Source organism: Carassius gibelio, chromosome A3 (assembly GCF_023724105.1).
Source record: "Carassius gibelio isolate Cgi1373 ecotype wild population from Czech Republic chromosome A3, carGib1.2-hapl.c, whole genome shotgun sequence".
Taxonomy (NCBI): Eukaryota; Metazoa; Chordata; class Actinopteri; order Cypriniformes; family Cyprinidae; genus Carassius; species Carassius gibelio.
In genome coordinates, this window is record NC_068373.1 from 6507142 (window position 1) to 6519598 (window position 12457).

Below are 12457 nucleotides of genomic sequence, written 5' to 3' on the forward strand. Positions count from 1 at the left end.
GATAGGATTTTGATATTGTATATTTAGAATACATTTAGGGTCCCTGTTATTTTCATGTTTGAAAGAAACTTGTTCCCCATACACATTTTCCTATATGTAATGCAAAAACTTTGAAGCTCAATATCTCAAAATTGCTCAGAACGCAGATAGAACCTTATAATTCCAAGGGGACGAAATACAATTTGCAATTCCTTTTGAATAATGTCCGGAATATCATTCCATATCATTCTACACTGCTTAAAACTCTTTTATATATATAAATGTACTTATAGACTGTGAGTCAGAACAGCTGGCATTTTAGAATTCTCTCCCAGGATCAGGAAACAGTCCTCTATTTGGGTTTAAAAGTTCTGGAACAGTGTTGTAAATACAACTTAACCACTGATTATACCACTGACAGTAAACACTGAACATTTGGGCAGTTTTATGCAAATCTTCCCACATCAGGACGTAGACACATGGGGATGGGGGGGGGGGGGGGTGTTGTTTAAACAAGGCAGTTTAGGAGGGCATGGACAAGTCTGAACTTTTATAAAGTATATCTATTTGGGGCTTTAGGGATCTTATCTATTCATGAACAGCTTGTAACACTCCAAAAGGGAAGGAAAACTTAGAATTGCATCATGTGACCCCTTTAATGATTACAAGTTACTAAAAACCTCTAGTCGTAAGTATAAAGCTTCAGTGTTTAACACAGGCCACACTACTGATTCCCCAAATCCTGTGTCTTGAGTGATCAGATAATTTCCGGCTGGTGTACGATAAACTAGGTGAACAAATCCCATAGATTTGCGATGAAGAAGGGATCTGAGCCCAGAATATGATAGAATCTTGGGGGTGGGCTTTCCTGACTGAGAATAAGGATTACCAGCCTTTGCAGAAGAAAATAATAGACTCACTTTCGTTTACAGACACATGCTATTTAACCACATCATAAATCAAATCTCAAGAGCTGTAATTCAGTGCTAAAAAGCATACCTTTTGACTGATTGTAATATGACTTCATTGCTCATCTTGAATGAATCAATGATTAAAAAGAATGCATCAATACAAATTTTAATGTCATACTATACTACAATGACATACCATCTGTCACACACACATCAGTTGAGCTTCTACCTAGAAATTCAGCGAATCATAACTGTGCACAGCACAACTTTTTCCAATATTTGACACTGAATACTGGAATATTTTATTGATATATTTGAAAATATATAAAACTAGAAAAACATTTCACTATATTACTGTATATACTGTACAAACAAATGAACAAAATGGCCTTCTATCTATGTAACTTCACTGTACTTTTCCAGGCCAGGAAGTTAAATAACGCCCTTGTACTTTCAGGTTTTTCCATGACCATGAGAACCCTTCTCTTCCATACACTGCTGAAATGATTGTCACGTTTTGACTTGGAGCTGTAAGTGAGCCAAGACGGTCGACAAGAGACCAAAAAATAAATTAGAAGGGGGGGAAACGGCGGACAAAGGAGCAATGATTGTCTTTCCAATCTCTAAGCGTACAGTTGTAGTGCTGGGCTGAGTGACACATGCACAATGAGAGCGAGTGGGCTGCCATTTGGCCCGGAGGGAACTGTCAGTGTTTAGGGACTCCAGAGCACAGATAGCTTTTAAATGGCAACCTGTCACGCAAAACATACACAACAATGCACAGCTCAAGCAGCACAGAGACACAATAATACAGCGCTGAGGAACACAGCGTTTAACATGGCAGTCAAAACATTCAGGTTAAGCGTGGAGACTTCATTCTTCAAAGTCTTGGAGCTTTTCAGTGGCTCCTGGGGTACATTTTACACTCATCAAAACCAATCTCTGCTCCCAAACGCCTGCCGGTTTGAACACACTTTCTGATTAAAGCCTGCTACTTGTCAAGTTTTTATTTATTTATTTATTTATTTTATTGGAGGACGGGTGGGTGCATTTTCCTCCGGCGATGTTCACAGCCTGTCTCTCTCGATGCTGCAGAATGTTTGCTTTCATCCTGCTTTGAAGCGTGTTAAAGCAGCCTGATGTTGTTTGCTGTCAGCACATCCAAACGCCACTTTAGCACAATCAGTGTGCCCAACAAGCCATGATAGGAGCCAGGCAATCAATCTCTGTATGTTCTGACAGTTACACAGACTGAAGCAAGTCTACAGCAGCGACACAACAGTGTTTTTGAATGCTGAGCAAGGCTGGCAGTACATACTGTAGAAAAGTGTCAGAACTCTGCTAATTCTGCTGTTTCTGCTACCCAATCAGGAAACGGTCAGCCTTTGATTTGACGGTTGTTATTGGACGCACACATTCTTACCTTCCACATACTGGCCTCTTTGCCGTAAACCACAGCCATGTTGTTGACTTTGTCCCTCTGTATCATCAATCTTTCAGTCTGGTTTAGTTCCTCGGTCACAAAACCCATGAAAGAGTTATCAGGAGTGTGTGCTGCAGAAATAAATAAATACAAAAATATATTATATACAGTTCTTTATGAGATCACCGCAATGGCTCAGTTATATTCATTTTGAATGTTGCAAAGAGAAGCAGTGGACAGAATAATTTCATGAGTGCTCAAAAAATGTAAGTTTGACTGCTGAATGTAAGGTAGTAAACAAAACATTTAACTTTTTAAATTGTATGCACAGTAAGAATGAAGGACTTAAGAAAGTTTTGATTTCATGTTATCATTCTCACACTAGTCTTGTCAGTTTAAACATTCAAGTGCAAGACATCGCAAAAGAGATTTCAATGCAGTACTCACACGATGTGATCGATTGTTTCTGTGCACACACATACTAAAAGTCGCAGCTCGGACAGCATGCGAGTGCCTAACCTGTCCTCCAACCAATACGCTTGTATAGGTTGTTTGTCCAAATCCCTGAAATACGACCCATCAGAGCGCATACTACAATTGCGCCCCTATCGGCAAAAGCTCGTTTTCATATTAATGTTTTGTACTCTTTTATTTGCCCCCTGGTTTGCGTTTTGTGTAGCTCAGTTAGTCATAATTTAGCATGATTTCTGTGAGGGTTAGGTTTAGGGGTGGGGTTAGGTGTGGTCATTCGAAAGAATAAGCCACCTACAGTAGTGAAATATGTAGAAATACTGTGAGATCGGTGTAAAACGCCCACACTTTGCATTTAAATAAACGTGCATTTTAATTGGTAATGACGTTATACGTCAATTCATGACGACAGACGCAACGCGATGCTGTCATTATTTTTACGCCCACTAGAGGGTGCGTAACTTTAAAACGTAAATATAGGTCGTAATAAATGCTTGCACAAACCTATATGGTCGATTTTTTATTGGAGTACAGGCTCGGGTATCCACATAAAAACGTATTGTTTCTGACCAGCCCTTCAGCCCAAACCAGCACGTTCAGGACTTAACAAACTGTAATGGTAGTACTGCTTGGTTCTTTTGCTTATTTAGCTCAAATGCATAAGCAATTTGACTTATTATGAGCTCAGCAATCCTTTTAAGTCTCTCTCTCTCTCTCTCTCTCTCTACATATATCTTGTTATCTTTATCTTTATTTTTCTTCTCTTTTTTTGTCAATATAGTATGTTTCATGGTAAAAAATAAATAAGGATGCACCGAATCCAGGATTTAAATTCAGATTAGGCCAAATACTGGGCTTTTTCACTGGGTTCAGCTTCGGCCAAACCTTAGATTTTTTTCCCCGTCGAACCGCTGGTCGAGCCTGACGAGGAACACGGCCCGACAGTTCACACTAAATGACACTGTTCAGGAATCTGGAGCGGCTGGGATGATCTGTACCATAGCAATACAGAGCCAGTCACATCGGGTTCTGACGTGGTGATAAGCTTTTTTTTTTCTGTGAGCCTTTGATTCCTCTTAGAGAGGATCCTCTTCAGCGCCACCAACCTCTGTGACTTTCAGTACTGCTGGGGACACGGTGGTTCCCACACTCACAACTCTGTCACCTGTTAATGCAGAGCGTCTTGTTTATTTGAAAGGAAACTCTCATTTCATGTGAAAGGTTAGAGGTTTCACGTTAATTTAATTATGATGCAGGAGATGTGTTTGATCTTCCGTAATATTTTTCGTAATATTTGGCTACTGTTCTAATCGTAGCCTATCCTACTGTTATAAACAAAAACTAAACAGCCTACTACCCATGTTTATTGAGTAAATGTTTAATAACATTAATTTCAGTTAAGTCACCAAACATATTCTGATTTCATTTTCAAAGATTTGCATTGTTACACTTTTATTGAAAGGTTTTGGTTTGTACTTGAGTAAGCATAGGCTTTAAATAGTTTTTCCCACTTCATCCTGGCATTATGTTGCCTATTCTTCTTTTTTTTTATTTACAGTTAAACTAAAATAAAATGAAAAATACACTGCTGTGGACGTTGTTTACTTCATTAATGTGTTTTACTGTGTTAATGGAATAAGGATGCGAGTAGGATTCGGCCAAATCTTAAACAGTGGATTCGTTATTCGACCGAAGCCAAAAAATCTGGATTTGGTGCATTCCTAAAAATAAATAAAATAAATATAAATCATCATCAATTCATCATCCTGAAGGGCATCGGCCCAATTCAATTCAAATTCACACTCATGAAGAGAAAAGGAACAAATTGCTAAATTCTGAATTTGATCCAAACTTGTGTTCTGTTGATGTATTTAAGTGAGGAGCAGTGCTTCAGAGTGTGGAGATGCAGATTTGTGCATATGCTGCACAGACACAAACACTCTCCAGCTCTGACAACATCTGCTGCTCTTCTCCTGCTTACAGATGCTCTGCGTCCACAGCATCTGCTTCCCAAACACTAAACACTCAGCCAGACGTGTTCACTGTTCTCGTTTTCTGTGCTGTGATTACTAAAAGACTTACAAAATGCAGCCTGATAAATGCCTTAGAGAAACCACAACATAGCCCTTTCACTAAAGAAGTTACAAGCTAGTAATACGAATTAGGTAACTAAACTACTTGGTTGAAGCAATATATTTGGTTACACCTTTATTTCATGGTATCCTTGGTACGTTGCATGTTCTTTACTCTACTTACAAAAGCTACACATTTCAGTTTATAAAAAGTTTCAAAGTTTATAAAAAAACATTTCAGTTTTATAAAATTTCAGGAAGGACTTTATTAAGTGTAACGAATAAAAACATTATAGATTGTATTCCCTATAGTTATGATTAGGGGTCAACCGATATATCACGAAGGCCGATATTAATTATTAATTTGGTAAAATGTTATGTAATGTTATTGCAGAATAACCCCCTACAGGGTGATCAGTACCCTTATGTGAAGCACACAACCAGCTGGATGCACATTATCCCTTACTTACAAAGCATATATTAATAAGCATGACCTCATTGTAGATCCATTAACCCTTTCAAATACCTGAACATAACTAGCTTGCTTACTATCAATAAGCAGCAGATCAGAAGTTTGATGCAACAGTTAACAGTGGATATGTCTTCTGATCAAAAGTATTACCAAAATTTCAAATATGGGCAAAGCCAAATTCTGCTGTAAAGCAGCTGTAACAGGACAATTGTGTATGAATCAGCTCTATCCAGTGATAAGCGGTCACAGACTCACGGAACATGGTCATGTATTGTTTGCAGTTGAGGTTCCAGTAGCCCCAGTTGGTCCTGTAGCCGTTCAGTGTGGCGTACTCCTCATTATTGTACGCTGGCTCCGTCCCAAAGGTGTCGATCACACGGATGTGACACCTACACAGAAAAACAAGTGTAGGTTTTTTTTTTTTTCATGCAGCACATATGGAGTTGTTTTGCAGATCATTCATACTACTCTCTCTATATTTGTTATTTCATAAAATGAAAGTGAATGGTAACCAGGGACAGACAGGCTCCAAAATGAAAAGCACCACAGCAGCAGATCATTTGATCATTTGATGCACAAGTCAAGGGGACTACCGCTGTGGTGCTTTTCATTTCCAAGTCTTCTGAGGCCATATGATAGCTCGGAGTAAATCTCTTTCCATTCTAGATTTCACTCTCATTAATGGGATTAAATTTGCAATGATATATTACTGAATATACAGTAGATATAATTAACAGTACATAATCAGATTACACTTCACGACTCCTGAAATCTGAATAGATTTCAAAATACCAGCCATCACACATTACCGAACACAACAAACCCTTGTGAACATTACACATTAGCACACTCTTAACTAATTATTAAAGAAGTACTCTAACATACAGCACAGGTACCTGATTATGATTTGAACTGCAGTGTGCTATTCAATTTAAATTTAATATATTAATAATACAATATACAATATTTGATACTTCACCATTACAAAAGTGAAATTACAAATCTATTTAAATACACTACAAAAGACATTAAAGTATATTTTATTTTACCAAAAATCCTTTAACCATATTTCAAAGACAAAATATTTTTTAAATTACACATAGATTTATTTATTTATTTATTTTTTTGTTAACTAAAGTTCTAACTGCATTTTATATCAAGGTTAACAATAATATATTTTAATTTTATTGCAATTAAGTCTAATTTATCAACTATACTATTTTAAAGGGTGCTATTCTAATAATAAAAACATGCTAAAGTGTGCTTCTTTTTACCCTGTTTCATAATGATTTTATACAGTAAGTTTGTGTAATTGTATGAAAATAGCTATGTGAAGATTATTAAATTATTTCGTATTTTGTGACACTTGGAAAGCAAACAACAGCTTTCAGACTTGGACCACTGTAAACACTGCAGTGCAATAAAAAAAAAAAAATCCCTACGGGGTTGATTTATTACACAAAAGAAAAATCAGTCTCATTCTCTCCCAGAGTGAAATATAGCAACATACTGTATTTTACAGCTGACAAATGAGAAATGTCCTCTAATTGATCTCCCAATAATTTTAATGCATTATGTATGTGGCGGTCTTGGTGTGAGCGATGAGACATAAATATTATCCATTATTTATGAGTTAAATTTCTGGAGTATTATGCTGTACTCATCAGTGTTTTATGTATCTGAGTTCATCTCTATTCATTATTGAACTCACTGATTGAGTTCTGAGAATTCACAGCGAGATTGCTGAAATGACCAAGTCAATAAAACTCAGAATCCATTATAAAGCACATGATAGAGCTTCTTGAAGGCCCAATGAAATCAAAATTCAAGTTTAGTAACTTTTTCAAAAAGTCAGGCAAAGACATATCTTTATTGTTAGAAGCCAGAGGTTCAGAAATCAGAAAGGCAGCTCAGTATGTTTTTGGACGAGAGTCTCAAACTGACCTGTGCTGTCTAAAGGAAAGGCCCATGTGCTGTTTCATCTGCTGCAGGCCGTGGTAGTCTGTATAGATAAGGTCAAAGGGTAACGGGCCAATCAGAGGACAGCTTCCTCTTCCTGGAGGAACACCAAGTGACCTAAAAGTGAAGAAAGAATAAGTTGTAACACACTAAAGCATTGGTGCAGGTCTGAGGCGTAATAATCAACATCAACATTGCTAGAACATGTCAGTCATCTGCATTATGTATATCAACATTAAGTATATTTACTTGCTGTGATACACTATAGATCTCTGAGTGACTCTGTGGAATTCATTTACCTTTTGTGCATTGATTTCTGGATTTCTTGCATGTAACCGTTTTGCAACAAGACATGCAAGACTCCAGAGTTTGCAGAAAGCTTGTAGTCTGCTTAATGTGTACCGAACTGTAATATGTACTGAATGTTAATTGTAGTGCACCTTAAAATTAAAAGTATTTATGTATATGTAGAGTGTTGTTGAATATTACATTTACATTTAATATATGTTAAATGCACGAAATTACTATTCATCAATACTAACGTATAGTTACAAATATATTTAAATGCATGGCATATAAGTTCAAACAGAAATGACCTTACCATATACACTTGACAATAAATTTGTCAGTACACTATAACCCAGTTTAAAATACATCAGAAATAATTACACTTATAATTACATTATAATTACACTTAAGTGGGCCAAGGTGTGGTTTAAATAATTGCATTTAATTTAAACGTAAACTATATTTTGCAATAGGATGTATCTACAGTATATGTAGGATGTTATTTTCTTAAAGGATAGTATTTCCGTAATACAGTACTCCTTTTACAAGTATGCTCAAATGTATTTATTTATTTTGTCATTTCATATTACAAACTTTGAAATAAATAAAAAGATTTGGGGGACACCACGCATGAGTTTCGGGGTTAAATTGAGTGTGACTCATCATCTAGATCACACACACTGGCACGCAGCAGGTGCCTGTGAGGAGAGCACCTCCTCCTCTCTGAAGAAGATCATTTGTCAGTTGGGAGAGTTCCTCTGGGATGCTCCTCTAGGGATCCTGGAAGTGCCAAATCCAAAGCTGCTGGTGTTTGTGAGCAGATGCTTCAGCAGAGAATGTGTAACCCACCACAGATCTGCTGCTAAACTGGCTTCTGATATTTCATTATGAATTCTGGGCTGGTTTCAGCCACCCACATCTTTCATCTACAGAAAATGGGAAAAGAGCAATAAACGCATCACAATCTCCTGCAGGTTGGGCTCCGTTAAAATTAATTTCCGTACACCGAAGGTTTTTGATCTTATTTCGATCTGAAATGTCAAAATGCGAGCGCCTTTAACCGTAACACTCGGGGTTTAATAGATAATACTGGAAATAGCTTTTTTCTTAACCAGTGCTCAGTTCGTTTATGCAAATCCTCAGGCAGAGGTAAAGCTTTTTTTCAGGCCTGGTCTGCAAATCTTTAGTTCTATAAATGTCAGCTCTGTAAATAAGGTGCTCTCTTGCATAAACCAGGTTACTGGGTCCAGAGCAACTCATTCAAACTGGTGTTTAACTCATGCAAAGGGCTCTGTGAGACATAAACTGAACAAAGGGTCCAAATAGATGGCATGACAATAGTGAGTCGTCTTGAATAAAAGCAAATGCTAAATGAACAAATGTGAATTTACAGTGATGTAAATAAATATAGTTGAACTTAGAAGATCCATGAATGTAGAAGATCCAAAAGATAAAAAAAAAAAAAAAAAAAAAAAAAAATCCATGTGATTCGAATGGATTAATCCAAGTTGTATGAATAAATACACCTTTTTATGATAAAAAATACTTAATTTGGGCTTCCATTCATATGGGTTGATTTCAAATAGATTGATATTATTAAACCAGTATGGCTTAATTGGATCTTCTAAGTTCTGATTTCCTGGACTTTCAATGGAGGGACACATTTCTGGAGACATATCTTAATTTGTGTTTCAAAGATTCACCAAAGTCTTATAGGCTTTGAGCGACATGAGAGTGAATAACTGATGAAAGCATTTTCATTTTTGGGTGAAACATGGCCATGAAGGTGTACTCTCTTTAAACACACTTCCGTAGCCTTTCATTTCAATAACATTATTGTGATCTGCAAGGACAGTTTTATACTAAAAGATAAGTATACTAAAATATTATTTTCTATACAATTCAGCACGGTTTGAGTGATCACAAAACACTCTTAGCCCTATTTGTGTCTGTATTTAGTACTGAAATGTTTAAATCAGGCAGAACCACGAGTATCTGCTTCCCTCCTGAATCTGTGATGGCTGCAGTATAGAACAGAACAAAGAGCAGTGCAGACAGCAGGAGCTGGTGAACACACACTAACAAGACATACAGTACTGCGCAACAGCTATACACCACTGACAAACCCACTTTCTCAGCAGCCTTGGTTCTGGAAGTGTCTTTCACATTCATTTTCTCTGTAGGTCTAAAACAATAATAAAAATAGCCATGAAACAATCCAAACTTTCAGATGAATCAACAGCATCCAGATGAATCATGTACGGAAGTTCCATAAACATGAAAAACATTGTTTTAAAGTAAATAACTATATAATATTCAGATACATTCAGATGTGTTCTGCAATTTTTAAGTGTATAAACTGTTCATCCAGTGAAGCACTGCAAACAATATAATGGAAACCAAACAATGCAAATAAGGGCAATATAAAACTTGTTGATATGATTATAGTATTGAAAATAAATCCTGTACTGTACAATATTGTAGTGTAAAATACTGTACATATTGTGACATATGTGACATACTGTAGACTTATACAGTATAAGTAGTAGTTTGAGACCTGACAATCAAAACAGTGGGAAGTTGCATTGGGAACCATTTATGTTTCCATGGTAACAGCAACTTTTGAAACTCTATATACTGTACTGCTCTAATAAGATTATATCGATAAAGTGAATTATGCCACTGGTAATTTCATGTATGAGCTTGCAGTTTGGTAAGTTTGAAAATAGTTTCCTCAATCTTTGAAAACTTTGTCAATTAAACATAGAAGAGTTACGGCCAGTGACTGCCAACTTCATAAGAACCTGCAAAATCTATTATACCTAGTTATACTGTCACAAATTAAATTAAATTAAATTAAAAAGGTGTTAATAAAGTAGTCAATTTTCTTAATTCACTGGATGTTTACTCACAGCTAGTCTGACTACATCCAAAAAGTGTGAGAGCAGAGCCAGAGATCTGAAGTTTGCAAATGTAGATGGTCCTTAAGCAGTTTTATGATTATTCATCCAAAGCAATATTGATTTTCTTGGTCATGAGAGAACAGGCTGAATCATCCGTCAGATCTACTTTAGCATTAGTCAATGGCTGCACTCATTGCATCTTTTCAGTATCTGTTTCTTACAGACTGTCAAACAGAGATCAAATGGAGCATAGAATGCAAAGCTGAAAGCATATGGGATACTATTAAATGCAATAAAAACAATGATCTAGATCCGTATGTGTGTTTACAGGTTTACCCTACTTTGTGCTAACCAAATGGCCCCAAAAGGATATAGCTGAAATCAGCTCATTTGTGGTCAATGGTCCCCATGAGGTAAAAATATTTATATACATGCTAAATAATTAAAAATACAAATACAGTTTTAAGTTCAGGGAATAAAAAATATCATTAGCGCAGTAGTGCATGTTTACAGTGGTAAAGGTTATGAATAACAACTACTCACATTACAATACTTAAGTAGTTTTCTTTAGGGGAATTGTACTTTTATGAGTATATTTTTAAAGCTGTACTTTTACTTGTACTTAAAGGGGGGTTGAAATGCCATTTCATGCATACTGAGTTTTTTAAACTGTTAAAGAGTTGGATTCCCATGCTAAACATGGACAAAGTTTCAAAAATTAAGTTGTACGTTTGAAGGAGTATTTTTGTTCCAAAAAAAATACTCCGTCCGGTTTGTCACAAGTTTCGGAAAGTTTTTTTCGAGTATGGCTCTGTGTGACGTTAGATGGAGCGGAATTTCCTTATATGGGTCATGAGGGCACGTCTGCCGGAAGAGCGCGCGCTCCCGTATAGCAGAGCACTGAGAGCACAACAGACTTCACTGATCAGAGCGAGAGCGTCGCAAAATGTCACAAAAGAAGTGTTTTTGGTTGCCAGGGCAAGACAACCCTGCACAGATTACCAAAAAAAAAAAAAAAAACAGCATTAACCAGTGGATGGAGTTTATTTTTACAGATCATCAACGGAGTTGTGCAAGTGTTTGTGTTTGTTCCCTGCATTTAGAAGATGCTTGTTTTACAAACAAGGCCCAGTTTGACGCCGGATTTGCGTATCGTTTATTTCTTACGGATGATGCAATCCCAACGAAAAAGGGTCACGATCGTGTGTTGGAACCGCAGGCGGTGAGTAAAACTGCTTCAAATATCTCGGTGTTGTTAACTTAGCTATCGGCGCGTAAGCACATCAAGTAAACAACATGCGATGTTGTCATCAAACTGCACTTTCCACATGTACAGCTTAAAAAAAAAAAAAGACGACATAAAGTGGAACTTAGTCATTTTCCAAAACCACTAAGCAAATATACACAGTTTCAATACATACCAAATAGAGACGTCCTAATGTAGTCGTTGCTGCTGCTGCTCTTGTTAAATTTCAGCCTCTGGATCTGATTCTGGATCATAAATATACGCTGAATCTTACTGTTAGCCATGGTTTGTTTTGGATGATTATTATTTTTTTCTCACGGTAATGTCACAGCTTCCAAACGCTCTCAACGCAAAAGCCTATTGGTGCTCGTGATTCTTTAGCTCCGCCCACAGAAAAATCGGTACAGACTATCTTTCTCTTATAAATATAATAAAACTAAAGACTTTTTGGAGTTATGAAGGATGCAGTACTACTCCATAGGTACTCAAGATTAACAGGATATTGAGTGAAAACGAGCATTTCAACCCCCCCCCCCCCCCCCCCCCTTTTAAGTACAAATTAAGCAAAATAATCTACTTCATTACTTTTAAATCATAGTCCGTTACTGAGTACACCCACAATTTGAATTGATAGTCAAACCTTTGTTGGCACTTCAGTAGCCACTAAAAATATCCAATCATAAAGAGTCCAATAAAAGCGCTGATATGTGAACTGGGAAAAGCCACCACTGCA

At 36.7% G+C, this 12457-nt stretch overlaps 1 protein-coding gene across 1 annotated transcript in view; it reads right to left on the bottom strand.

Moving 5' to 3' along the window:
- LOC127944846 (alpha-1,6-mannosylglycoprotein 6-beta-N-acetylglucosaminyltransferase B-like) overlaps positions 1-12457 on the bottom strand; it is a 117074-nt gene that overhangs the window by 11697 nt on the left and 92920 nt on the right. The window contains exons 9-11 of the mRNA XM_052541174.1: positions 7273-7404; positions 5584-5717; positions 2314-2444 (exon numbers count right to left, since the gene is read on the bottom strand). Coding sequence (XP_052397134.1) covers positions 2314-2444; positions 5584-5717; positions 7273-7404 — 397 coding nt within the window. The remainder of the gene's footprint in view (positions 1-2313; positions 2445-5583; positions 5718-7272; positions 7405-12457) is intronic.